The following is a 27,053-nucleotide window of genomic DNA, read 5'->3' as shown; positions in this document are numbered from 1 at the left end:
GTTCAAAAGATGACTTTAGTTGACAGAAAAGAAATCTACATACAATGGGAAGGCCAAATGAGAACTAAAGTATACAGACCAGATCAATTTAGTTCAGCAAGACAAATGGTTCTTAATCCTGAGCTGATCTGTTTATTATTGAAACTTGGGAGCATAACTGAAAAAATTACAATTTAACGTATAACCATTAAGAGTTTAAAAAACTCTAAATTGATGTTGGACAGAGCTGTGTATAGTCTGTTTTTAAAATTATTGTATGCTGAAAGGACAGAGGGAGAGCAGGAGATTCCAATCTACAGAATATTTCCAGAAGAAAACATTTAGCAAGGTGAATGTAGAGCTCTCTCTTATCTCAGCAAGATGGAAAGGAAGCAGTCTCACTAGAGGCTGCTCTTTTTGACTTCTGGATTAAGACAACTCTATCTCCCAGTGGAGAATTCAATTATGATTCTTTTAAAAACATCATGCTTTTAGAAGACACTAAGCATGCAGGATGAGTAAATCCTGCCAATGTATAACTATAATTTAAAGGTATATACAAATCATTTGAAGGAAACAAATATTTGTTTATTAAAAACACTCATCTTCAAACATTCAGTCATTCAGAGAGAAATTTTTAATAAATTCTAGGTAAGAAAATATTATCCAGGCCAGTTACCTTTGTTCTCAAATAAGACTTACAGCAAGGAGAGTTCCGATGGTATAATCAGGTTCTCCACTAAGAATCAAGGAGGTTCCATACCAAAAAGCAAGTCCGTAGGTTCCATTCATAAAGAAGTACACAGCACCAAGAGAGAGTTTCGAAGCTATAGCTTTTTTCATGCCAACATTCTTTGCATCTTTTAGATTCTGAGTATATCTTAAAAAGACAAAACACAATATAATAGCCTTGGGGGAAAATAAAACCAAGCAGATATTATCATAATTAAAGGAACAGACCTTTGAATTTCTTTTTCCTGGGCCCCAAAGGCTATGACTGTTCAGAGTGATGACAAGACTTCTGCTACAGCCCCAGCTTTGGAATAAGCATTTAATTCCTTACTGGACAATGAGATAACTATCTGTAATAAACAAAGACCACAGTTAACCAAAGAATAACCTGGGATGGACAAATATCATATGATATCACATATATGTGGAATCTAAAAAAAGGCAACAAATGAACTTATCTACAAAACAGAAGTAGAGTTACAGATAAAAAATAAACTTATGGTTACCAAGGGGGAAGGGGAAGGGAGGGATAAATTGGAAGATTGGGAATGACACATACACACTACTATATATAAAATAGATAACTAATGAGGACCTGCTGTATAGCACAGGGAACTCTACTCAATACTCTGTAATGGCCTATATGGGAAAAGAAGCTAAAAAAGAGTAGATATATGTATATGTATAACAGATTCATGTTGCTTTACACCTGAAACTAACAAAACATTGTAAATTATACCCCAGTAAAAAATTAAAGTGTGATTGATTATCAGGAAAAAAAAAAAAAAAAAAGAATAACCTGGGGTAGTAACAAGGTGCAGAGAATTCAATTCAGGTAGAATCTAGAATAACAACATTTTACTATTGAAAAGGTACTTATCACTTATTCTAACCCCATCAGTTTGCAAATGAGGAAACCAATGGTCACGGGTATTGACTTTTTAAAGCCTCACCGCAGTGAACAAGCTTAGCTTAACGTAACCTAGAGTCTAAATCTCTATTTTTCCTTCTAATAGAGCTTCACTGTTTTTTCTCTGTGCTTTTAAAAGCTTAGAAAATGAGTATCTATATTAATACAATTTGGAAAAATTTGATTTGGAGAAGGATATTAGGGCCACAGTTCTTATGTGCACCCTGGAAATCAGTGTGCCTGATGTGACTTGATTTGATTTGTTATTATGTAAAAAACAAGACTTCCAGAGAGTATGAGTCACAGAGTTGTGGCATGAAGAGGAATATGACTCCTGAAACTAATACTATATAATGCAGCCTGCCTAGTAAATGCTGTATCGCCACATAGTAAAATGTGAGATTTTAGAGAGAGACAGAGAGAGAGAGAGAGAGAGAGAGAGAGCGAGCGAGAGAGGGAGAGAGAGAGAGAGAGAGAGAGGAGACTATCATTCTTGGTGATATTCGTCAGGTTTACCAGATTTATCAAAAATTTTAATACAGAATGTGCCTTTTTCTTTATTATACACCCCACTTACTATTCCTTTAATTGGTAAAGGATTTAATTTAGTAATTAGCATAAGAATTCAATGAAAGGAAGAAAGGAAATTGTCTTCAGAGTTGTGAGTCTGTAACTACAGCTTGCTCATATAACAAATCTATCCATTTTCAAAATACATTCCACATAATTGGAACTAATTTTATGTAAGACATGCACAGATGTTTGTTAAAGCAGAAGGTAGTATAAACTGAGTAATACTCATTATTTACTGATTTCACTTAATAAAGACAGCTATCACTGGAGGGGAAGCTGCACATAGCACAAAACCTTGTACATAGCCAGTATTCAATATGTGTTTGCCCAATTAAATTGAACTGAAGGATGCTAGAAACCATCCAGTCTGGCTTCTTTAGTCATTTAGATAATTTTGACTTTACTTGCTTCCTACTTGCAATTAGTTAACAACAATAGCAGACTTTAGTTTCCCCACTGCTGTCCTTTTAAATCTCATTGTCCACTTCACATCTTGGGCAGTTAAGTCTCTGATTTTAGTAACATATTGTGGGTAATCTTCCTACTGGGGGGTCCTCATTTCAAATAAGCTGGGGATGAAGATTTTGACAAGGGTTACAAGGTCAACACTAGAAGTCATGCTAAATAAAGATCTGCAAGTCTATTGTGAAGGAATTATTCAAACACAGAATATTTTTGTTGCTGAAAATTCTTGTTTGGTTGAATTTGTATGTTGCTAGCAAATAAACTCAGCGAATTTTATGGCTTTGACTTCCATAAAGAACAACTGGCTTTGAAAATTTTTTAACTCCAAAAAAACCCCAAAACAAAACAAAACTCCATCTCTTAAGAATACACTGTGCCTCCAATCTAGGAAATGGGTATACACATTGGTAGAACTATATTGGCAGAGATATATATATTTTGCCTTGCACAAAGAGCATTGGTTTCAAAACCAGGCTGTAAATAGACTAATATCTTGTAAAGAGATTAAGATTAATACAGTATAACAGTGCTAAAAATATAATTTACATGTAAATACAAAGTTTGTTTTAAAAAATTGAAAGAGATTTACATACTACACAAAAATATACATTAGCAGACAATTTAAATGTTAATTCAGAGCTTTATAAAAATATAAACTTGAAATGGCTGACATAAAATAGTCACATAATAGCTCAGGTGTTTACTGTTTTAGGATTGTCTCATTCTGTTCTAGTGAAATGAACTGAAACACATTTATCTGGGAATTTAGACAACACAAGGCTTTCCCAGCATTCAATGTATAACAGCATAAAGCTTTATCCATGCTATTATTTGAAACGGCATTAGGTTCTAAATGAAGTGGAATGTTTTAAAATGTTAGTAAGGTATTAAAACCAAACCTCACTGTAGCCAAATAACTTGAAGATAGAAAGGTAGTTAATATTCCTTCCTATTTTGGGACACAGGGAAAAAAATAGAAATGCCTTCTTTTTTATACAAACTCAGTAAAATATCTAGTTCACATTCCTGCTTCCAGTTAACACTACATTAGTCATCTTGCCTACCCTAGAAAACATGGCTGCTGAAGCAATTATAAGAGGTGATGTGGACAGAGTCACCAGGATGAGTTTCCAGCCCTTCACCAAACCAATCGCCAGGCCAACAGAAAAGGTAGACATGTTTTGAAACAACAGAGCAATCTTGTCTCCAATACCATCAATGATTTTGTTGATGTCACTGAAACAAGAAAATAAATGCAGTTAAGTCATTTATACATCATATATGAGAACAAAGTTGATAAAATGCATATCCATCCTCTTACTCAGTCATGCGAGTATTAAGTTCACCGATGCCACAACTGTCAAACCAGCTGGTGTCCTGAGACAAAATTGAATGAAAAAACTGTTTTTGAATTCTCTTGGTCTGTCGAGCTGCAGTCATAACCCCAAAGGAAATCTGTATGTAGCCAAAAACCAAGGCAGTAACTCCTATTCCAACATAATACAGGATCAACCTGAAAAAAAGATTATTGTAAATTTTAGTGAGACTGAAGCACAACTTTTTTCCCTTGTTACCAAAAAAATGAAATCTGTCATAATATTTGATTAAGAGTATTTGGGCTAAAGCCTATAAGATAACTAAAAATAAACCACCATGAGAAAGACTGAAGTATGCTGATGTAGGAATCTAGGTTACCCTTGTAAGATGTTTAGAGTATGTCTCTCTTATACTATTAGCAAAGATTAGCATTTCAAAACATATTTGCTACTTACAGCTTCTGTCCATATTTTTAATACTTTCATTTGAAAATGTTACATTGATGTAATTATGATAGCTGTATGTGGAAAAGGAGGGTAAAGAAATGATAGTAGTCAAAAGCATTTTATAAAACTCTTTAAATACATATACTTAAAATCCAAAATTCAACTTAAGGAATTTACCCTAAGGAAATATGTACAAAGATTAATCTAAATGACTGTTCATTATAGCATTAATTATAATACATAAAATTGAAAACATTCTAAATAGCTACCAGTTGGAGACCAGATAAGAAATGTAGTCATTTCATAACAAAACCTATGGAATGCAGCAAATGTGATACTAAGGGGTACTAAGGGGAAGTAGGCCTATAAACAAGAAAAATCTTAAATAAATAATCTAGCTTAACACCTAAAGGAACTAGAAAAAGAAAACAAATGAAGCCCAAAGTCTGTAGAAGGAAAGAGATAATAAAAATCAGAGCAGAAATAAATGAAATAAAGACTAAAAAGACAATGGAAAAGATCAATGAAACTAAGAGCTGGTTCTTTGAAAAGATAAACGAAATGGACAGACCTTTAGCTAGACTCACTAAGAAAAAAGAGAAGGCTCAGATAAACAAAATCAGAAACAAAAGAGGAGAAATCACAAGATACCACAGAAATACAAAGGATTATAAGAGAATATAATGAACAGCTATTTGCCAACAAATTGGACAACCTAGAAGAAATGGATAAATTCTTAGAATCAGACAACCTTTCAAATAAACAAATGGGACTACACCAAACTAAAATGTTTTGTACAACAAAGGAAATTATCAACAAAATGAAAAGATGACCTACTGAACGGAGGAAGATATCTGCAAGTCATATATCCGATAAAGGGTTAACATCCAAAATATATAAAGAATTCATAAACATCAACAAGAAAAAAACAAACAACCCAACTAAAAAATAGGCAGAGGATCTCAGTAGACATTTTTCCAGAGAATGCATACAGATGGCCAAGAGACACATGAAAAGATGTTCAACATCACTAATCATCAGGGAAATGTAAATCAAAACCACAATGAGGGCTTCCCTGGTGGCGCAGTGGTTGAGAGTCTGCTTGCTGATGCAGGGGACACGGGTTCGTGCCCCGGTCTGGGAAGATCACACATGCCGCGGAGTGGCTGGGCCCGTGAGCCATGGCCACTGAGCCTGTGCGTCCAGAGACTGTGCTCCGCAACGGGAGAAGCCACAACAGTGAGAGGCCCACGTACCGCAAAAAAAAAAAAAAAAACCCACAATGAGATATCACCTCACTTCCATCAGAATGGCTATTATACAAAGACAAGAAATTACAAGTGTTGGCGAGGATGTGGAGAAAAGGGAACCCTTGTGCACTGCTGGTGGGAATTTAAATTGGTGAAACTACTATGGAAAACAGTATGGAGATTCCTCAAAAAATTAAGAATAGAACTATCATATGATCCAGCTATTCCAATCTGGGTATTTATCTGAAGAAGTCAAAACCACTAATTTGAAAAGATATATGCACCTCTACATTCATTACAGCATTATTTACATCCAAAAATATATAAAGCCAAGATATGAAAACAATCTAAGTGCCCACCGATGGATGAATGGCTAAAGAAGATGTGGTATACACACACACACACACACACACACACACACACACACACACAGGAATACTACTCAGCCATAAAAAAGAAAAAAATCTTTCCATCTGCAGCAACATGGATGGACCTTGAGGATATTATGCTAAGTGAAATAAGTCAGATGGGGATAGACAAATACTGCATGATTTCACTCATATATGGAATATTTTTAAAAAGCAAAATAAATGAACAAACAAAGCAAAACAAAAAACTAACACATAGATACAGAGAACAGAGTAGTGATTACCAGAGGGGAAGGGAATGGGAAGAGGGTGAAATGGGTGAAGGGGGTCAACTGTGTGGTGATGAATGGAAGCTAAACTTTTGGTGGTGAGTATGCTGTAGTATATACAGAAGTTGAATTATAATGTTTTGTTATAATATAATGAAACTTATATAACATTATAAACCAATGTTACTTCAGTTAAAAAGAAAAAGAAATGTAATCATTTAATAGACCTATACTGGGTGCCCACTAGTATGAAGTTCTAGAAATAAATACAGTCAAGAGCAAGATAAGAAGTCTCTATTCATGAAGAGTTTACATTCCTGTGTGAGGAGACAGACAACACACAAAGAAAAAGAATTTTAGGTTGTTTTATGTGCAAAGTAAACAGGGTGATAAGTCATGGAATAACTGGTGGGTAAAGGTGAGTTGGGAGAGCTAGTGAAGATAAAAAGAGTGATTAAGAAAAATTTCTTTGAGGAAATGATATTATGGCTGGGATCCAAAAGGAGAAATGGAGCCAGCCATAAAAACGCAAGAAGAAGAGCATTCCAGGGACAGAGAACAGCAAGTAGTAAGGTCAGAGGCAGGAAAGAGCTTAGCATGTTCCCAGAAGAAAAGAAGTCCAAAGAGTTATGAAATTATGAGGCTGGAGAATTTGGCATATCATAGGGCTCTTAGCTATGGTGCGTTGTACAGGTTTTCTTCCAAGAGAAACATAAGACCATTTAAGCGTAGAATGTTCTTATCTATTCAACTTTTAAAAATATTAGTCTGGGTCCTCTGTGGAGAATGGATGGAGGTTACAACAAAGCAAAACAGACAGTTTACTTAGGAGGTTATTGCAGTGGTCAAGGTGAGAAGGATGGAAGCTTGGATGTAGATGGTAGAAGCTGATTGCCAAGAAGTAGACAGATTCTAGATATATTTTGGAAATACAACAACAAACAAGAATTGCTAATGTAATGGATGTGAGGAATGCAGGAAGGGAAGAAAGTAAGGATAACTCCTTAGATTTTGTTTTCAGCAACTAAGTGAATGGGGTGCCATTTATAGATGTGGGAGACTGAGACAGGGACAGATTTGCAGGAGATATCAAGTGTTTTGATTTAGACATAAGTCTGACATGCATATTAAACATCAAAGTGGTTATCAAGTAAGAAGTTGAAAATGAGAGACGGAGGTGCTGGAGAGGGGTATAGGCTGGAGATGGAAATTTGAAAGTCACCAGCTTATAGGTGGCAATTAAAACAAAGTATTGGCTGAGATCATCCACAGGGACACAGAATAAAGTATAGATAAAAAAGAGGACAAAGGACTGAGCTCAGGGACTCTCCAAACATGGTAGAGTTTAAGATGAAGGCAAAGAGCCAATAAAGAAAGCTGAGAAGTGGCCAATGAGGTAGTTGGAAATCCAGGAGAGTTAAGTACCAAGAAAAGCACAGAGGATCATACACTTGAGTCTCATTATTCCCAGATTCTGTGTTGGCAAATGTGCCTGCTCAATGAAATTTATTTGTAATCCAAAAATCAATTTTTGTTGTTTTCATTGTTATTTATGGACATGTGTAGAGTGGCAAAAATTTTGAGTCACCCAACACAGGTACTCCCAGCTCAGGCTGAACAAGGCAACACTATGCTTTTTTGTTTGTGCCCTCATACTGTAAACAAGTGTCATTTTTGTCATCTAGGTAGTGGCAAGTTTTTCTAATTTTTGTGCCTTTTGTTGATGTTTTCACTGTTTAAAACGACTCTCAAGAAGCATGCTGAAGTGCTGTCTAGTGTTCCTAAGTCCAAGGAAGCAGTGATGTGCCCTATGGCACATGAAAATACATGTGTTAGTTAAGCGTCGTTCAGACATGAGTTATAGTGCTGATGACCGTGAGTTCAATGATAATCGATTGATGAAAATGTTGTGACTGGAGGTTCATAGAAACCAGGAAGCAATGGTTCAGTATTTGCTCATTCAGTGTTCATGATGACTTTAATAGAACATAATTATTACAATAACGATAATTGACTGTTTTCTAATAAGAGGGACTGTTCAAGGACAGCATAGAACACTATAGGTTTAATAGAAATCTTACTGAACTTTTTTTAATGTTGTGGGGAAAATGTTTGCAATATTGTAAGAGAAAACTGGGTTAAAGATCAAATGTAAAGGAGAAAATAAAGACTTGTACACCGAAAATTACAAAATATTGTTGGCAGAAATTAAGGAAGATCTGAATAAATGAATTGGAAGACTCAATGTTGTTAAGATGACAATCTTCCAAAATTAATCTATAGATTCAATTAATCCCTGTCAAACTCCCAGCAGGCTATTTTGCAGAAGTTGAAGAGTAATCCCAAAATATGTGTAGAAATATATGTGGAAATAAAATGTCTAAAAAGAAGATTGAAGTTGGGGGACTTTCATTTCCTGATTTTTAAAAATTTATTTATTTATTTATTTAAACTCTAAAACTATAGTACTCAAGGCGGTGTGATACCAGCATAAGGATAGACTGTCAATAAATGCAACAAAAATGAGAGAACAGAAGCTAGCCCTTACATTTATGGGCATGTGAATTTTAGCAAAGGTGCCAAGGCAATTCAATGTAGAAAAAATGGTTTTTTCAAGAAACAGTCTGGGACAAATGAAAAAAAGAAGTGCAAAGAAGAAGTGAGGCCCTTACCTCACAACAGTCACAAAAATGAACTCAAAATGGATCATAGACCTAAGTGTCTGAGCTAAAATGTTGAAATTTCTAGAAGAAAATGTAGACGAGAATCTTCACGATCCTATGCAAAGAATTCTTAAATCCAAAAGGAAAATCCATAAAAGAAACACTTGGTAAACTGTACCTAATCAAAATTTAAAACTTTTCTGTTTCAAAAGAAATCTTTAAGAAACTGAAAAGACTAGCCACACATTAGGAGAAAATATATGCCAATCATATATCTGACAAAGAACTTGTATCTAGAATTTACAAAGAACTTTCAGAATTCAACATTAAGACAAACAACACAATAAAACAGGCAAAATATCTTAATATGCGCTTCACCAAAGAAATATATGAATGCTTAAAAAGTATATAAAAAATTGCTCATTAGGGAAATGCAAATTAAAGTCACAATACGATACCACGTCATACCTACACAACAGCTATAATAAAAAAGACAATAACAAGTGTTGGTGAAGATGTGGAGAAACTGGAACACTTACACATCGTGGTGGGAAAGTAAAATGATATATCCACTTTGGAAAACAGTTTGGCAGTTTCTTAAAAGGTAAACATAAACTTACCACGTGACCCAGCAATTCTACTCCTAGGTATCTACCCAAGAGAAATAAAAACATATGTCCACACAAAGATTTATATATCAGTGTTCATAGATTCATTATTTTTAAATAGCAAAGAAATGGAAACACTCCAGAAATCCATCATCTGGTGAACAGATAAACAAAATATGATATATCCTTGCAATGGATTATTATTAAGCAATAAAAAGGAATAAACTACTGATATACATCATAACATGGATGAACCTCGAAATCATTACACTTAATAAAAGAAGCCAGGTGCAAAACCCTACATGTATGTTTCCAAGCACATGTAATGTCTAAAAAATGCAAAGCTTTAAAGATAGCAGATAAGAAGTTGCTTGGGTCTGGGGTGGAAATGCGGATTGATTGCAAAGGAGGAATCTTATTTTCAGAATAATTGTCTGATAAGTAAGACAAAGGCACAGACAACATTAAAACATTAAAATTACATAAAACCATGAGTCATTGTATTTGGAAAATAGGTAAAATAAAAATTTTCAGTTCTTGATTATTATAGATGTAAGAGGTATTATCTTATCCCCACCAAAAAAGTTATATAAAACAAGGTTTCCCAGAAATGTGTTCATCAAAACATTAGCTCAGCAGGATGTTTAGTTTCCATAGTCAAACAGGTTTGGAAAACTTTGATTATATTGAGCCTTAAGTATGCTTATCTGTCCTAAGTGTATCCAAGGAGGCTGTCATATACAGTGTTTTCTGAACCATTTTGACTATGGAACCCTCCTTCACCATATACCTCAAATATTTCCAAAACAGTACACTGGTTTGAGAAACAACAGCATAACAAATACAACATTATAAACGTTAAGAATGTTTCCTTATAAGTTTAGTAATCTCTTAATAACCATACATAGATTACATAGACATACCTTATTCTCCCTTTTATTATCTGTTTTTAAGATAGATGCCCCTATTTTTAAAAGTTCCAAACTTTTTTGTAAGAAACTCATACTTAATGATTATAACATCAGAACCCTGCTTTAATATTGTAAGACTAGAATTCAGCAGAAGGCAGTTCCTGGATCCTAATCAGGAATTTTTAAAAGATGCAACATAAATACACTTTATGTAAAAAGTGCTAAAAAATAGAAACTTTCCCTCAAAGAAAGTTGAGACTACAGCAAAGCACAACTTGAGGCAGCATTATTCACACTGTAGTCCAGAGCAGCACTGTCCAATAGAATGTTCTGTGATGAAGAAAATGTTCCATATTTGTGCTGTACAATATGGCAGCCAGCCATATGTGACTTGAGCACTTGGCAAGTGACTGAGAATGAGAAACTGAATTTTCAATTTTATCTAATTAATTGAAGATTAAGTAGTCACATGAGGCTGTGGCTAACAGTGTGGAAGGTCAAGAATTATGGCCCAGAGGGTGTCACTACAATGTGATGGATGTCTCTTGGGGTTGCATAGGATGGAGGCTTCATTTTTTGGGGAAAAGATTAAGAGATCACTTAGGTCTGATAAGACTCTGTTAGTTTCAGTGAGACACTACTGAAATCCAGCGAATATACTCAGTAAGTTTGCATTTCTCTAACAAACTCAACACATGTGACAAAGTAAAGCATATTGCTTAATATACAAGCCAACAAAAACAAAATGTCCCTATAAATTATCTATTTCAGACTTTACAATTTGTAGTCTGAATACAACTTTACTATAATAGTCTGAATAATTAGTCTCCAAAATTAGCCTGAATAAAACTTTACTCTTTTTATTTATTTTTTAATTTTACTATTTGTTGCACACATCTTCCTGGCTTTTAAAGTTTACAGAAGTGGCATTTTTCTGTAAGTTTTGTAAGAAAAAAATTTAAAAAGGAAAAAGTAGTCATTTAACCTCTAGGTTATGTACCTTCAGTTCTAGGAAACAAAATTTATATAAAAATGCAAATCCCAAAACAACATTTCTATTGATGACAATTTTGTCAAAACTGAAAGCATATGAACTTATATACCTTTCAAGTAGAGAAAAAATTATAGTTACACAATTATAATTGTGTAATTATATTTTCTATACCAAACAAAAGAAGAGGACATGTTTGCTTTACTCATTTATATGCAATATTAATGATCAAACATTTCAGCTTTCTTCCTTATAAATACTGAATAAAGCAGCATGCAATGAATATGATATTAACATTTCATTTGGACTTACACAATCATATCTTCATTCACCTTCTCTTGAGACTGAGTACAGTTCCAATAATTTGCTGTAAAAAAGTTTTTTTAATTATAAAGGAAATTAATAAATTTATAATTGGCCATGATGTCTTTTATACATAGCCCTCCAAACCAAATATGGTCCCTTCTCAAGAAAATGGACTTAATGACTACACACTGGTTAATGATCATCTTATTTTCTATTCTTTAACCTAAAATTTGAAATTGTTCTCTCCGGTCTCAAGAAGCACACATGCAACATGAAAAATTATAAGGAAATATTAACCATGTAGCTCATAAGTGGAAAGAATTCTTTAGGACATCTCTGATTTCAGGTAACAGGTACGTAAGTAATAGTAATAGAATTTTCCTTTCCTGTCAAAATGATGCATTTAGAATTCAGTTTGAGATACTCCAGGGAGTAATTTAGAAAGTCCAAGAAAAGCAAGAACACAAATGAAAGTTGTAGAGGTAGGAGTCACAAGAAAAATTTAAAAGAAGCTCATCGAAATTTGCTGGGTATAACAAGGATAGCAACATCATAAAATGGTATTTAAATAATCCTTGGTTTACCAGTTTGCAATGTAAACTTTTCTATATATATTCTAGCAAAATCTACTTCATACATTAATTAGTATACCAAGGTTGTAATTTTACCAGAAGCACAAAACAGTGGTTGATATCAACTATCATAATTTTCTTTCTTAAATGGCCATAATAAACATTTGTAATAAATTGCAGACAACATGTTCTTCGTATCTTACATAACCACAGTATCATCACATATGATGATGTCTATGATCTTTATTTATGTGCAAACAATCATTTTTCCTTTGTTCCATTTTTGGAATTGTGGCAGGAAGCATTTTTAAAGCAGCTTATCACAAATATCAGAATTGACATAGAAGTATTAAAACTCAGTAGAAAGTTTTAATGAAATTTAACTGAGTTAATAAAGAGAATACATATTGTTTCTAAAAGTGGTTCCTACAGTCACACTAAAATGACATAATGTCATTTTGGAGATTATATTAATAGACGTAGAATGTGCAGAAGTTCGGTGCTGGCATAAAAATGGGCCTCTGATCAATATGATAGTTACTATTCATATTTTCAATGGTAGGAGCAAAAAAATCTTCCTCTGTTATTCTTTAGAAAACAAATGCTAGAAGGTTGACGACATATGCCTTAATATCTTCACTTCTCTTTAATAATGTTATACCAGTAATATCCATACATTTATCTAAATCTTCATCAACCTCTTTATGTGTTCATTACATTTGAAAAAACACACAATGAAACTCAAGAAACATGGAGAAGGCTTAAACAAAAACAAAATTAAAATTCAGTAGTATCAGTCAGGTATGTATTGACTATTCTATCTAAAACTGACAAAGCAATCAATTATAGAGCAAACCTAACCAAAGGAGTACTCCTAAACAGACTGCCTTAGGTTGCTAGGTTTATTCTTTCTCCCTCCTGCCCTCCTTCCCTCCCTCCCTCCTTCCCTTTCTTCACTCACTCATTCACAGAGAGAGAGAGAGAGAGAGAGAGAGAGAGAGAGAGACATATTTCGCAATCAATAAATATCTGCTCAATGAATTGGCAGTTCCATTTGTTTAACGAAGTGGCATCGTTACCTTCTGTCATTAAAATATCAAAAAATTAATAACTGTGTAGACAGGAAGACACATGGAAGATGGAAGCTATGGATTTATTCACCTAAACAAGACTAGGGCATTTGAAAAATTAGGCTTTGGGTGGAAAATAAGAGGGTATGAATTAGTATTTAAAGTCAAATAGGGGGCTTCCCTGGTGGCGCAGTGGTTGAGAGTCCACCAGCCGATGCAGGGGACACGGGTTCATGCCCCGGTCTGGGAAGATCCCACATGCCGTGGAGCTGCTGGGCCCATAAGCCATGGCCGCTGAGCCTGCCCGTCCCGAGCCTGTGCTCGGCAGCGGGAGAGGCCACAGGGCACAGACGGTCTCCAGCCTGCCAACTCACCTTACAGATTTTGGACTTGCCAGCTTCCATAATTGTGTGAACCAATTTCTTAAAATCTGTCTCTCTCTCCCTCTCTCTCTACATAAACACACACACAGACACACACACACACACACACACATTGTATTGGTTCTGTTTCTTTGAAGAATTTTGACAAATACAGATTTTGGTTCTTTGGTCCCTGGCAATACAGAAGTATAAAGGACTTAAATATTATATAGATATTGTTTGACAAGAAAATAATCTGTATTATGAGTTTAATGTTTGTTTTATTTAATGCTTTTGAGTCCCTATAGACTATAGCAATATAGAATATAGAAAAGTATAGAATAAAAGCAATATAGAAAAGTAAATATTGTACTCACTTGTGTTGGTTTTGACTAGACATCCACTGATAAGGCTGTCACTCATTTCTCCTAAAATCAGTGACATTACAGGAAGACAGGCCCCATTTACTAGTGATGCTAGTAATCCTAGGATCATGAGTGTGATGTCCAGTCCATCAGCAAAGCGAAACTGAGGAAAACAAATAAAACATGGTAGCATGACAGCTGTTAAAAACAAACACCAAAAACCAACCTACAGTTTTTGCCATCAAGTAAATGTTATTTTACAAATTAAGAGGGCAAATAAATGTATAAGATCATGGATAAGTATTTATATATAAAGTAAAAAAAAGCCCCTGATCTTAAAGATTTACAATGTACTTTGGAGAAACTATTGAAAAATAAGGTAGAAAAATCAGTACAAATTGTAGATCTGTGACACAAGTCAGGTCAGTTGTGCATATAAATCAGAAACTTCCTTCCATTTGGTTGATTCTGAAATAAATTATGATATTTGAAAAGTCTGTAATGACAATATCTTGGCTTAATGAAATATCTTGCCTTATGAAAGTTGATCTTCAAATTTTCAGTGCCCTAGGTGTATCAACGTAACATCAATGACACAACTAAGTGCAGAGAACAGTAACTATCTAGTAAAAATTAGTTCACCAAATGTAATGAATCATATTTTTCATCCTTATTTTAAATTCCTCAAATTTTTTGTATCCAGGACAACATCTATCCTGTAAGTAAGGGTCTATGATAATTTTAAGGCTGTTTGGAATGAGAAAGGAATGCCTGAAGGTCAAATAGTGAACACTTTGTATTCTATGCTATAATGGGTCCCTACAGCACTATTCCAAAACCAAAACATGAACAAAACTTGAAAAAGTGGATTACTTATCTTACTGAGAGAGGTCAAGATAAAACATATAAGGTATTGAAATAAAATTAGATTTGAATAGCAGCAAAAGGAACTTAGTACATATTTTATGAATGGATATTGAGAAAATTTCATGTTTTTCCATTCACTCATGCAATAGCTAATAAATATTTATGGAGTAACTGCCATAGCATTGTACTCAGTACTACAGACGATAAGAAGGTATCTGCTCCTCCACCTTCCCCTAGAATAGTGTGTTATCTCCTTGATAAAGCTTGTCATGCTCTGCTACTTTCCAAGTTTTTAAATTTTTGACTTTTGAAAAAACAGGCACTGCTGCCTATGTATTTCTAATGACAATGACAACCAGGTTGACATAGAGATTAGGGTCGGTGGAGGTGATGTTTTAGGAACACGTCTGAAAATGTTCCTTGAACATAGTCCCAAAGAATTGTGCTGCCACACTTTTTGATGCATAGGATTTATAAAATATTTATGTGATTTTTTTTATTTTAAAAGGATTTATAACATTTTAAAAATAATAAAAGCAACTCATTTCAATGTATTATCATTGGAAAATACTGAAATGTAAACATACAATAGGAAGAGTCACTCATAATTCCCCACTACTGAGAAATAACCTCTGATAACATTTATGCAGCACACACACACACACTTGCCTGCACACACATACACACATATACATGCTTTTTTGGGCAAAATTGGATCATTGTATGGATATTATGTTATTTTTATTATCTCTTATTGTGGAACTTATGGGTTATTTATATATATTGATATTTTTCCTATTGGAAATAATAGTTTAATGAATTCTTTTCTTAAAATTCCCCTTTTCCCCAAATAGATGTAAATTATCAAACAAAAACAACCATTCTATGCACTTCTGACAATTCTCTAAAATTTTCTGATACATAGACATATTTTCTAACTAATTTCACTTACTTTCTCAATAGGTCCAACAACTTGCTGTCTTACTTTAGGCAGTTCTTGCAGTTTTCTGGAAAACAAATGTTTACAATGGAAAGATTACCATGTGAATATAATTTGCAAAATTTTCTAATTAAAATTGTGTTGAAGTGTCAAATTTCACTCATTGGTAACCAGTTCATATCAACACTGACACTTTAAAAGCAAACTTAATGATAGACAGTACAAAGATTTTTAGTATAATCACTGGGAAAGTTTAAGTCATCACTGGTTGTCTCTACATTATTTAGGTAACAACTGAAAACACACATCTGGAGTAGAATTTTTTTTTTTATTGTGATAAAAGACACATAACATAGAACTTACCATCTTAACTATTTTTAAGTGTGTAGTTCAGTGGTATTAAGTACAATCGCACCGTTGTGCTACCTTCACCATCACCCACCCATAGAACTCTTATCTTGCCAAACTGAAACTCTATACCCATTAAATAACTCATCCCCCATAGCCATTGGCAATCATCATTGTACTTTCTGTCTCTAGGAATCTGACTTCTATAGGTACTTCATTTTAGTGGAATCATACAGTATTTTGTTTTTTTTATGAAGGGCTTAGCTCGCTTAGCATAATGCCTTCAAGTCTTATCCATGTTGTAGCACATGTCAGAATTTTCCTCCTTTTTAAGGCTGAATACTATTCCATTGTGTGTGTATATATATATATCCCACACTTTGTTCATTCATTCACCAGCAATGAACACTTAGGTTTCTTCTACTTTTTGGCTATTGTGAATAATGCTGCTATGAATATGGGTATACAAATATCTCTCTAAGTCCTTGTTATCAATTCTTTTGTATCCAGGAGTAGAAAAGCTGGATCATGTGGTAATTCTATTTTTAATTTCTTGAGGAACCACCATACTGTTTTCCATAGTAGCTGCATCATTTTATATTCCCACCAACCCTGCACAAGTGTTCCAATTTCTCTATATCCTCAACAATACTTCATATTTTCTGTTTTATTTTATTACTATATTTTTAATAGTAGCCTTCCTAATGGGTATGAGGTGGTAGATTAGAATTTTCAAACCCTTTGTAACAAATTACTCAAGAGCAACTGAGAGGTTTAAATGAAAGAAGTTCTATTAAACACACATTAAACAAATGTACTGAGAATTTGGTCCCCCATTGAAAATTTCATTTCTTAGCTCACATTTCAAGGAGTTCCAGATGAAGAATGTAAATTTTTGTCCATTGATTTCAGAAAATCTGTAATCTGTCAATTATACACACACACACACACACACACACACACATACATATAAGATTATGAAACTTTAAAAGAAGGGTGTAGGGGATCAGATTAAATTTTCCAAGAGAGACGTCACAGAAGGATGAACTTCCAAGTCTTTTCTTCAGCTTTATAACATATTGTTCTGGTGGCTTTGATAAATGACAAGTCACTTAATTTTATTCCATCTGAAGTTAATAATTTACTTATGTATTGGGTCAGCTTTCTCTGAGATGATTCATAGATGACAAAAAAATATTCCTTCAAGATTATAAAGGCTACAACCCCTTCTCCCTACCCAGATGTGGATTTTAAAGCTTAAGACCTAGTAAGTTATCTTGTTTTGATAAATTTTGTTTCAGGAATATTAAATAACTAGTGATCTAGAGGGGTTCACTACTGTTTTACAGTTTATACATCAAAACATAACACAATTATTATGGTAAAAGTGGAAATTAAAGATTTTAAATCATTTCCATTTTAAATCTCTAAATTAATGAATTATAGGTGTAGGAAATTTTATAACACACATATGAACACACATATAGACACCTATTTACTGAAAAAATAATCAGAATCCAATATTTTGTTATGTACCACATGGAATGAAGGATTCGTGGAGAACTAAAACATAAATATTCAAGTATTTTCTCTCTATATGCTGGTAAACTATAAGAAATTCAGAAGAATAAATATCTGAAGTAAATACTAAATCAGTAAATCCTGTAGCTATTACACTTCCTAAATTTACTATTAAACCACTTGTAACACTGATTATGTTGAAGTCCAGCAAAATGCCAACAGCCCTGCTATTTTTGGAAAAAAAGTATAAACATTTTTGCTACAGCTGAGAAAAGGGTAAGGTGTATTTGAAGTTGCAGAACAGTTTTTGTAGAATTTAGGCAAAGCTTACCTATTTCTCTGATAATTTTCTTGCATTTCTTCAACTCTTTCAGAATTTGCCATCTTATTTACAATGTAACGCTTCTGAAATAAAATATTAACAAGTATATCATGATGATGTGAATTTTTATCACTTAGTCGATATAAAGCATTCTTTACATCCCTAACAGCGTCTAAAAAAGCATGCTTCTGAATTTCACCCTGCCCCCCACTCCAAATGAAGTTTCTGGTTACCTAACTCACCAACTCAGAGTTTTTTATGAATTTATAACTTCTTTGCTTAACTCTGGGCTTACATTTGGAGCTAATAAAATTCTAGAAATGGAATAAAAGGAGGAAATCCAGACTCCATGAAAAACGCATGTTTTCCCAGAACGTTAGATTTTATTCCTATTCTGACCCTGATTTTATTGTTACTGATGAAAATCTTTAAATTAACTATTGCTTAGTTTTCTCTGTAAAAAAACTGATGCAGTAGTTTCTGTTAGCCAGCAGCTTGAAGGACTAAAGTTTTTAGTTCACCAAATATAAGGCAGTTAGAGCTTCTACCATATATGAATTAACCGCTCTTAAAAATTAGAATAGTAAAAAACCTCATTATTAAAATTATATTAAACATAATGTCTTATTCCTTTAGATGATACTTTAGGATCTTAGCTTGTCCTAAGTTGCAATTATCAATATAAACTATCATTTCATTGCAAACATGCAGAGATGTTTTTGCCTCAATCTGATTTGTTAGACCATGTAACATATTACCTATATTAGGATGATTATAACAAATACAAATTTAAACTCTAGAGTGAAATTAGTAATTAATTAAATACTTCCTAAGCCTTTGTAAAAACCTGTAAAATACACTTTCAAATAGTATGTTTCTCCATGAAGAAATGATCACAATGAGTCAGAAATGGTTTTAGCACTTGAGAAGAAGACATGATACATATACATTGGCATATGCTTCCTGTTTTGGAAACCAATGGTCATAACTTCATACAAGAAATCTTCATAATTGCTGTACTGATGTTATACCATCTCCTGTTATTTAACGTATATGTAAGTAATTAAACTCTATCAATCATTACACTTTATAGAAATTAACAGTTATATAATAAAACTCATAAATTCATAAAAAGGAACCAAAACAATTTAGGCCTACCTTGGTAAGTGCATGATCTCTTCATTTACACCAAAATTATGTGTAATTTCCCCCCTCAACAAATAACTAACTGCTCTTTCAGAACCGTGTTTTGCTAAGCTTATTTTCTGATCACGCCTTAATATCTGATTACAACAATGGTGAATTTCCAGGTAAAGCACATTGTGTTCTTGTCATACTGTACTTGAGTAACAAAGTGAGCAAAGAAAATTCATTGAGGCAAATAAACACTCTTTTTTTTTAATTAAAAAAATTTTTTTAGTTCGTTACAATTTAGATTTATTTATTTTTAGTTCTCAGATGGCTTTTCTTTTTGAAAATTTTTTATCGTTATTTTTTATATCTTTATTGGAGTATAATTTCTTTACAATGTTGTTAGTTTCTGTTGTACAACAAAGTGAATAAGCTATAAGTATACATATATCCCCATATCCCCTCCCTCTTGAGCCTCCCTCCCATCCTCCCTATCCCACCCTTTTAGGTCATCACAAAGCATCTAGCTGATCACTCTGTGCTATGCAGCAGCTTCCCACTAGCCAACTATTTTACATTTGGTAGTGTATATATGTCAATGCTACTCTCTCACGTTGTCCCAGCTTCTCCTTCCCCTTGTCCTCAAGCCCGTTCTCTACGTCTGCGTCTTTTTTCCTGCCCTGCCACTAGGTTCATCAGCACTGTTTTTTTAAGATCTTTTGACCTACCTCCTCGAGTAATGGAAATAAAATAAAAAATAAACAAATGGGACCTAATGAAACTTAAAAGCTTTTGCACAGCAGAGGAAACAATAAACAAGACCAAAAGACAACCCTCAGAATGGGAGAAAATATTTGCAAATGAAGCAACTGACAAAGGATTAATCTGCAAAATATACAAGCAGCTCAATATCAAAAAAACAAACAACCCAATCCAAAAATGGGTGGAAGACCTAAATAGACATTTCTCCAAAGACATACAGATTGCCAACAAACACATGAAAAGATGCTCAACATCAATAATCATTAGAGAAATGCAAATCAAAACCACAATGAGATATCACCTCACACTGGTCAGAATGGCCATCATTAAAAAATCTATAAACAATAAATGTTGGAGAAGGTGTGGAGGAAAGGGAACCCTCCTGCACTGTTGGTGGGAATGTAAATTGATATAGCCACCTTGGAGAACAATATGGAGGTTCCTTAAAAAAGTAAAATTACAGCTACCATATGACCCAGCAATCCCAATACTGGGAATGTAGCCTGAGAAAACCATAGTTCAAAAAGATTCATGTACCACTATGTTCATTGCAGCACTATTTACAATTGCCAGGACATGGAAGTGACCTAAGTGTCCATCGAGAGATGAATGGATAAAGAAGATGTGGCACATATATACAATGGAATATTACTCAACTATAAAAAGGAATGAAATTGAGTTATTTGTAATGAGGTGGATGGACTTAGAGTCTGTCATACAGAGTGAAGTAAGTCAGAAAGAGAAAAACAAATACCATGTGCTAATGCACATATATGAAATCTAAAAAAACACTCTTTTTAAAGATGGGTAGTGTCTATATACCCAGTTTTCTATTGTTTAGTCCCATAATATTTTTTAGTTAGCTGAGTTAGTAATTATAATAAGTAAAATAAATCTTTTCAATGTCAATGGCACATTTGCACAACAAATATTCATTGATTAATCCTATATGAAAAGCATTCATTTAATTATCTCACTGTTGTTACCTGTAAATAATCACCTCCTTCTCTGATTTCTTTCTGAACTTTGCTCAAAGCTGTATTATGTTCATTGAAGCATTCTGACTTGTATTACAACTCATAGTTACCCTATTAGATTATATTTATTTACCTATTCCTTCATGAATTCATTAAAACAAATTTTGAGCTTATATGATGTGGCTGCTAGTTTATAAAAATAAAAAGATATTTTCCCATCTCCTAAGGAACTCACACACAGTTTTTCTCCATACTGCAGCCTCACTACTCAGTGTGGTCCTAAGACCAGCAGAATCAGCAACACCTGGGACCTTGTATAATTTATCTATCTATCTATCTATCTATTTATTTATTTTGTGGTATGTGGGCCTCTCACTGCTGTGGCTTCTCCCGTTGCAGAGCACAGGCTCCAGATGTGCAGGCCCAGTGGCCATGGTTCACGTTGCTCCGCAGCATGTGGGGTTCTCCTGGACTGGGGCACGAACCCGCGTCCCCTGCATCAGCAGGTGGACCCCCAACCACTGCGCCACCAGGGAAGCCCCCTTGTATAATTTAAATTAAAAAGAAAATTGTGGTAAATCCTGTTCCATTGATTTAAATATCTGTTTTTATGCCAGTACCATAATGTTTTGATTGCTGTAGCTTTGTAGTATAGTCTGAAGTCAGGGAGCATGATTCCTCTGGCTCCACTCTTCTTTCTCAAGATTATTTTGGCTCTTCAAGGTCTTTTGTGTTTCCATAGAAATTAAAAGAACTTTTTTTCTGATACTGTGAAAAATGCCATTGGTAATTAGATAGGGGTTGCATTGCATCTGTAGATTGCTTTCGGCAGTATGGTCATTTTAACAATGTTGATTCTTCTAATCCAAGAATACGGAATATCCTTCCATCTGTTTGTGTCATCTTTGATTTCTTTCATCAGCATATATAGTTTTCAGATCTTTTGCTTCCTTAGGTAGGTTTATTCCTAGGTATTTTTTTTTATGTGGTGGCAAATTGGATTGTTTTCTTAATTTCTTTCTTTTTTTAAATTGAAGTATAGCTGATTTACAATGCTGTATTAGTTTCAGATGTACAGCAAAGTGACTCAGTTACACATACGTATATATTAGACTCTTTTCCCTTGTAGGTTATTACAGAATATTGAGTAGAGTTCCCTGTATTATACAGTAGGTCCTTGTTGGTTAACTATTTTATATATAGCAGTGTGTATATGTTAATCCCCAACTCCTAATTTATCCCTCCCCCACCCTTTCCCTTTGGTAACCATAAGTTTGTTTTCTGTCTGTGGGTCTATTTCTGTTTTGTATATAAGTTCATTTGTATCATTTATTTTAAGATTCCACATATTAATTATATATTTCTCTGTCTGACTTACTTCACTTACTATGATAACCCCTGGGTCCATCCATGTTGCTGCAAATTGCATTCTTTTTTATGGCTGAGTAATATTCCAGTGTATAAGATGTGATATAGTTAATTTTTCTTTATGATCTTTTGTTGTTTGTGTATAAAAATGCAACAGATTTCTGTGTATTAATTTTGTATCCTGAAACTTTACCAAATTCGTTGATGACTGTAGTATCAATAGTTTTCTGGTAGTATGTTACGATTTTCTATGTATGGTGTCATATCATCTGTGAACAGGGACAGTTTTACTTCTTTTCCAATTTTTGATTCCTTTTATTTCTTTTTCTTCTCTGATTGCTGTGGCTAGGACTTCCAAATGTATGTTGAATAAAAGTGGCCAGAATGGGCATGCTTATAGAAAGCCCAGAAATAAACCCACACACTTATGGTCAATTAATCTATGACAAAGGAGGCAAGAATATACAATGGAGAAAAGACAGTATGTTCAATAAGTGGTGCTGGGAAAACTGGCAGCTACATGTAAAGGAATGAAATTAGAACATTCTCTAACACCATATACAAAAAGAAACTCAAAATGGATTGAAGACCTAAATGCTAAGACCAGATACTCTAACACTCCTAGAGGAAAACATAGGCAGAACACTCTTTGACATAAATTTCAGCATATTTTTTTTGGATCCCTCTCCTAAAGTAATGGAAATAAAAACAAAAATAAACAAATGGGACTTAATTAAATGGAAAAGCTTTCGCACAGCAAAGGAAACCATAAACAAAACAGACAACCTGTGGTCTGGGAGAAAATATTTGCAAACAATGCTACTGGCAAGGGATTAATTTCCAAAATATACAAACATACAGTTCATACAGCTTAACATAAAAAAACAAACAACCTAATCAAAAAATGGGCAGGAGACATAAAAAGACATTTCTCCAAAGAAGACATACAGATGGCCAATATGCACACAAAAAGATGCTCAATATTGCTAATTATTAGAGAAATGCAAATGAACACTACAATGAGGCATCACCTCACATCAGTCAGAATAGCCATCATTAAAAAGTCTACAAATAATAAATGCTGGAGAGGTTATGGAGAAAAAGAAACCCTCCTTCACTGTTGGTGGAAATATAAATTGGTACAGCCACTATGGAGGACAGTATGGTGGTTTCTTAAAAAACTAAAAATAGAGCTACCATATGGTCCAGCAATCCCTTGCCTGGGCATGTATCCAGAGAAAACCATAATTCAAAAAAATACATGCACTCCAATGTTCATTGAAGCACTATTTACAATAGCCAGGACATGGAAGCAACCTAAACGTCCATCGACAGAGCAATGGATAAAGAAGATGTGGTAGATATATACAATCGAATATTACTCAGCCATAAAAAGCCGAAATTGGGTCATTTGTAGAGACGTGGATGGACCTAGAGACTGTCATTACAGAGTGAAGTAAGTCAGAAAGAGAAAAGCAAATATCATATATTAATGCATATATGTGGAATCTTGAAAAATGGTATAGATGATCTTATTTGCAAAGCAGAAGTAGAGATACAGGCGGAGAGAACAAATATATGGATATCAAGGGGGAAAGGGGGGGGTGCAAGGAATTGGGAGATTGGGATTGACATATGTACACTATTGATACTATGTATAAAATAGGTAACTAATGAGAACCTACTGTATAACACAGGGAACTGTACTCGATGCTCTGTAGTGACCTAAATGGGAAGGAAATCCAAAAAAGAGGGGATACATGTATACGTATAGCTGATTCACTTTGCTGCAGTAGAAACTAACACAACATTGTAAAGCAACTATACTCTAATAAAATTTAAAAAAAAAAAGCTCCAATTGTTTACATATCCTCTAATATTTATACTTTGTCTTACTGCATTTCCTCAAATGCTGTTATCTTCTTCCCTCCACATGTCTACCTAGATTGCAGAGTTGAGAATTATATATAAGAGCTCCAAAGTTATATATATCTGATGTGATGGTTTATTTTATGTGTCAGTTTGGCTAGGCAATGGCACCCAGTTTTTTGATTAAACACCAATCTAAAGGGTGTTGTGAAGGTATTTTTTTAGTTGTGATTGACATCTAAGTTGGTAGATTTTGAGTATAGCAGATTACCCTTCATAACGTGGGTGGGCATCATCTAATCTGTTAAAGCCCTAAGAGAGAAGACTGAGGTCCTCTAAAAAGGAAATAATTCTACTTCAAGGACTGTCTTCAGACTCAAAATTTCAACTTCTTGCTAGAATTTCTAACCTCCTAGCTTGCTCTGAGGATTTTGGGCTTGCCAGCCACCACATTCATGTGAGCCAATTTTTAAAAATCAGTGCTCCCCATTTCCAATCTCTGTCTCTCTAGATAGACAGATACAGATAGATATAGATATAGACAAAAATAGGTTTTTCTGGAGAATCCTGACTATCACACCCAGCAAGACAGGAAGTTATGTGATGAATAGTACATAGAGTGACTATTCCAGCATCTACAAAGAACATTATGACCTAAATGGTTTTACCACAGATGAGAAGGGCCCTGAGGTTAGTCTTTGGAGGGTGGTTAAGATGTCAATAAATGGAGATTTGTGGAGGAGGAACAAGAACATAATTTCAGGAATGCAAAGGTGAATTATTTCACAATAGAGGCATGAGATCGGTCTGGTTAGAATGAACAGTTCATGCCAAAATCAAGAAAGAGATAAGGTAGATAAGATTGTAGAAGGCACTGCCCAATTTTTCAGGCAATTATTATAATTTTCTGAGAATGAGAGTGACAGGGCCATTGATATTTGATATATTTAATCTGATGTCAAGGGTTGACTGTAAGGACTTGGGAAAAGACAAGATTCAGGCAGACCCATTATGGTCTAGTTTGATAGCAGTAAGAAAGTCATATTTGAGAGATATTTTTAAGGAAAGGTTGACAAGATACAGATTCAGAGGACAAGAAAGAAGGAATCAAAAATAAAAGTTCAATGACTAAACTTCAGAGACTGGGAATAAAAGAGTAGGAAAGATGGAAATGGGGAAGTGAGGAGAGGAAGCTGGTTTGGGGGAAAAAGTGACATTCTGTTTAAAAATGAAAGTTTGGGTTTATATTAGAGTGTCCAAGTGAACAAATCTGCCATACAGATGGAAATGTGGCACTGATAATTAGGAAAATTGCCAAGCTAGATACATACTTGTAATAGTCATCTGCAGAGAAGGACTAATTAAAATTTTGAGAATAAACTTGCTTTAATACTCTGACAATGTTATATAAAAGCACAGATGAAGTGGTGTAGTAGAGATGTCAAGTTTTGCTTCTAGGGCTGTCCAATAAAGGTTTCTGGAAAAATGGAGATATTCTCTACATTGTCCAAGATGGTACTCACTAGGCATGTGTAGCTATTGAGCACTTGTAATGTGGCTGTTAAGGGAAATGAATTTCTAGCTTTACATAATTTAAATTAAAAAAGCCACATATGGCTAGTCACTATCGTGTTGGAAAGCACACTGCTAGAGTCAAACTACCTAAAGTCAAATTCTGGATTCCCCACACATATAACTTTGGGCAAGCTATTTAATTCTTACTACAGCACTAAGCATAATGTCTACAACTCAATAATATCTCTCTTCCTTTTTGAATTATGTCACTACTTGCTTAATTTTGTCAGTTTAGGACAAACAAGCCATATCAATTACCACAAGATGTCAGTGTAACATCATGATTTAAAAAATACAGGTGAAGGCAGAGTTAGATATCAAAATGGTGAAGTAGGAGCTTTCTACCATCTTCCATCCAAAAAACACTGATTTAGACAATCACTCACAGACAAGAGTGCCTTTGGAGATGTCTGGGGGTAGTCCAGCGGAAAAGTTCCTTTCACTGTCGGAGCAAAAATCTGAGATTGAATGGATTGAAGACGGTAAGAGGAATAGTTTAACTTTCTCAGCTATGCAGGAGGCCGTTAAAGATACCAATTCCTTTCTTGCCCCATCTAGAACACTGAGGTGTGTTGCATGACTAAGGGACAGGGAGTAGCTGGGATAATAGCAGTCAGAGCTCAGAATGGCACATATCGAAGGGATGCAGATCCTACTAGCCATATGGCAGACTCCATCAAGAAGCCAGCTCTTAAGCTGCTTCAGATACCTTGCCTACAGATCTCCCCAATTGGCCCATGGGTACCCCCAACATTCTGCATGCCTCACCCACACTCTACTACCTCCCAACCCTGTGGCCGGCTCCCTGTGTACACGCCTGAGGATGGTGGAAGCAAGGCTTTGCAAATAGCTAGGGAGCATGTATGCACATGTGTAGAAAGCTGACCCAAGTTTACAGGATTGGGAAAAAGCACACAAAACTGAGAAGTGCCCTAGGAAAATAAAGAAAATGAGAAGCTGTCAGAACCTGGTCTGGCTTTGCAGGATCAAGAGAAGGCATACAGTCTTAAGAATTTCCCTCCAAGAGGGAGTAAGAAGTGTGGAGTAGACATACCCACAGAAAAGGTCTAAGAAAACCTCAGAATCCCTAACAGGGCTGATGGAGTATATTTCTCTCCTGAAGTCAGTCAGTAAAGACTAGAAGAGGTGGCTGCTTCTTCAAATGCAAAGACAGCAATGTAAGACTTCAAGAAATATAAAAAATCAAGGAGAGCCC

At 34.5% G+C, this 27,053-nt stretch overlaps 1 protein-coding gene across 1 annotated transcript in view; it reads right to left on the bottom strand.

Annotated features, from left to right (window-relative positions):
• The window catches only part of ABCB5 (ATP binding cassette subfamily B member 5), a 109,059-nt gene extending 90,842 nt beyond the window's left edge, over positions 1-18,217 (bottom strand). Inside the window, 8 exon segments of the mRNA XM_032643026.1 lie at positions 682-859; positions 940-1,061; positions 3,724-3,895; positions 3,981-4,172; positions 11,795-11,849; positions 14,170-14,320; positions 15,977-16,031; positions 18,165-18,217. Of these exon segments, the coding sequence (XP_032498917.1) occupies positions 682-859; positions 940-1,061; positions 3,724-3,895; positions 3,981-4,172; positions 11,795-11,849; positions 14,170-14,320; positions 15,977-16,031; positions 18,165-18,217 (978 nt within the window).
• Positions 18,218-27,053: the final 8,836 nt, after the last annotated feature.

The sequence above is a fragment of the Phocoena sinus genome, chromosome 9, assembly GCF_008692025.1.
Source record: "Phocoena sinus isolate mPhoSin1 chromosome 9, mPhoSin1.pri, whole genome shotgun sequence".
In the NCBI taxonomy this organism is placed as follows: domain Eukaryota; kingdom Metazoa; phylum Chordata; class Mammalia; order Artiodactyla; family Phocoenidae; genus Phocoena; species Phocoena sinus.
The sequence above is the reverse complement of the archived record's forward strand: the minus strand, read 5'-3'. Positions and strand labels throughout refer to the sequence as shown.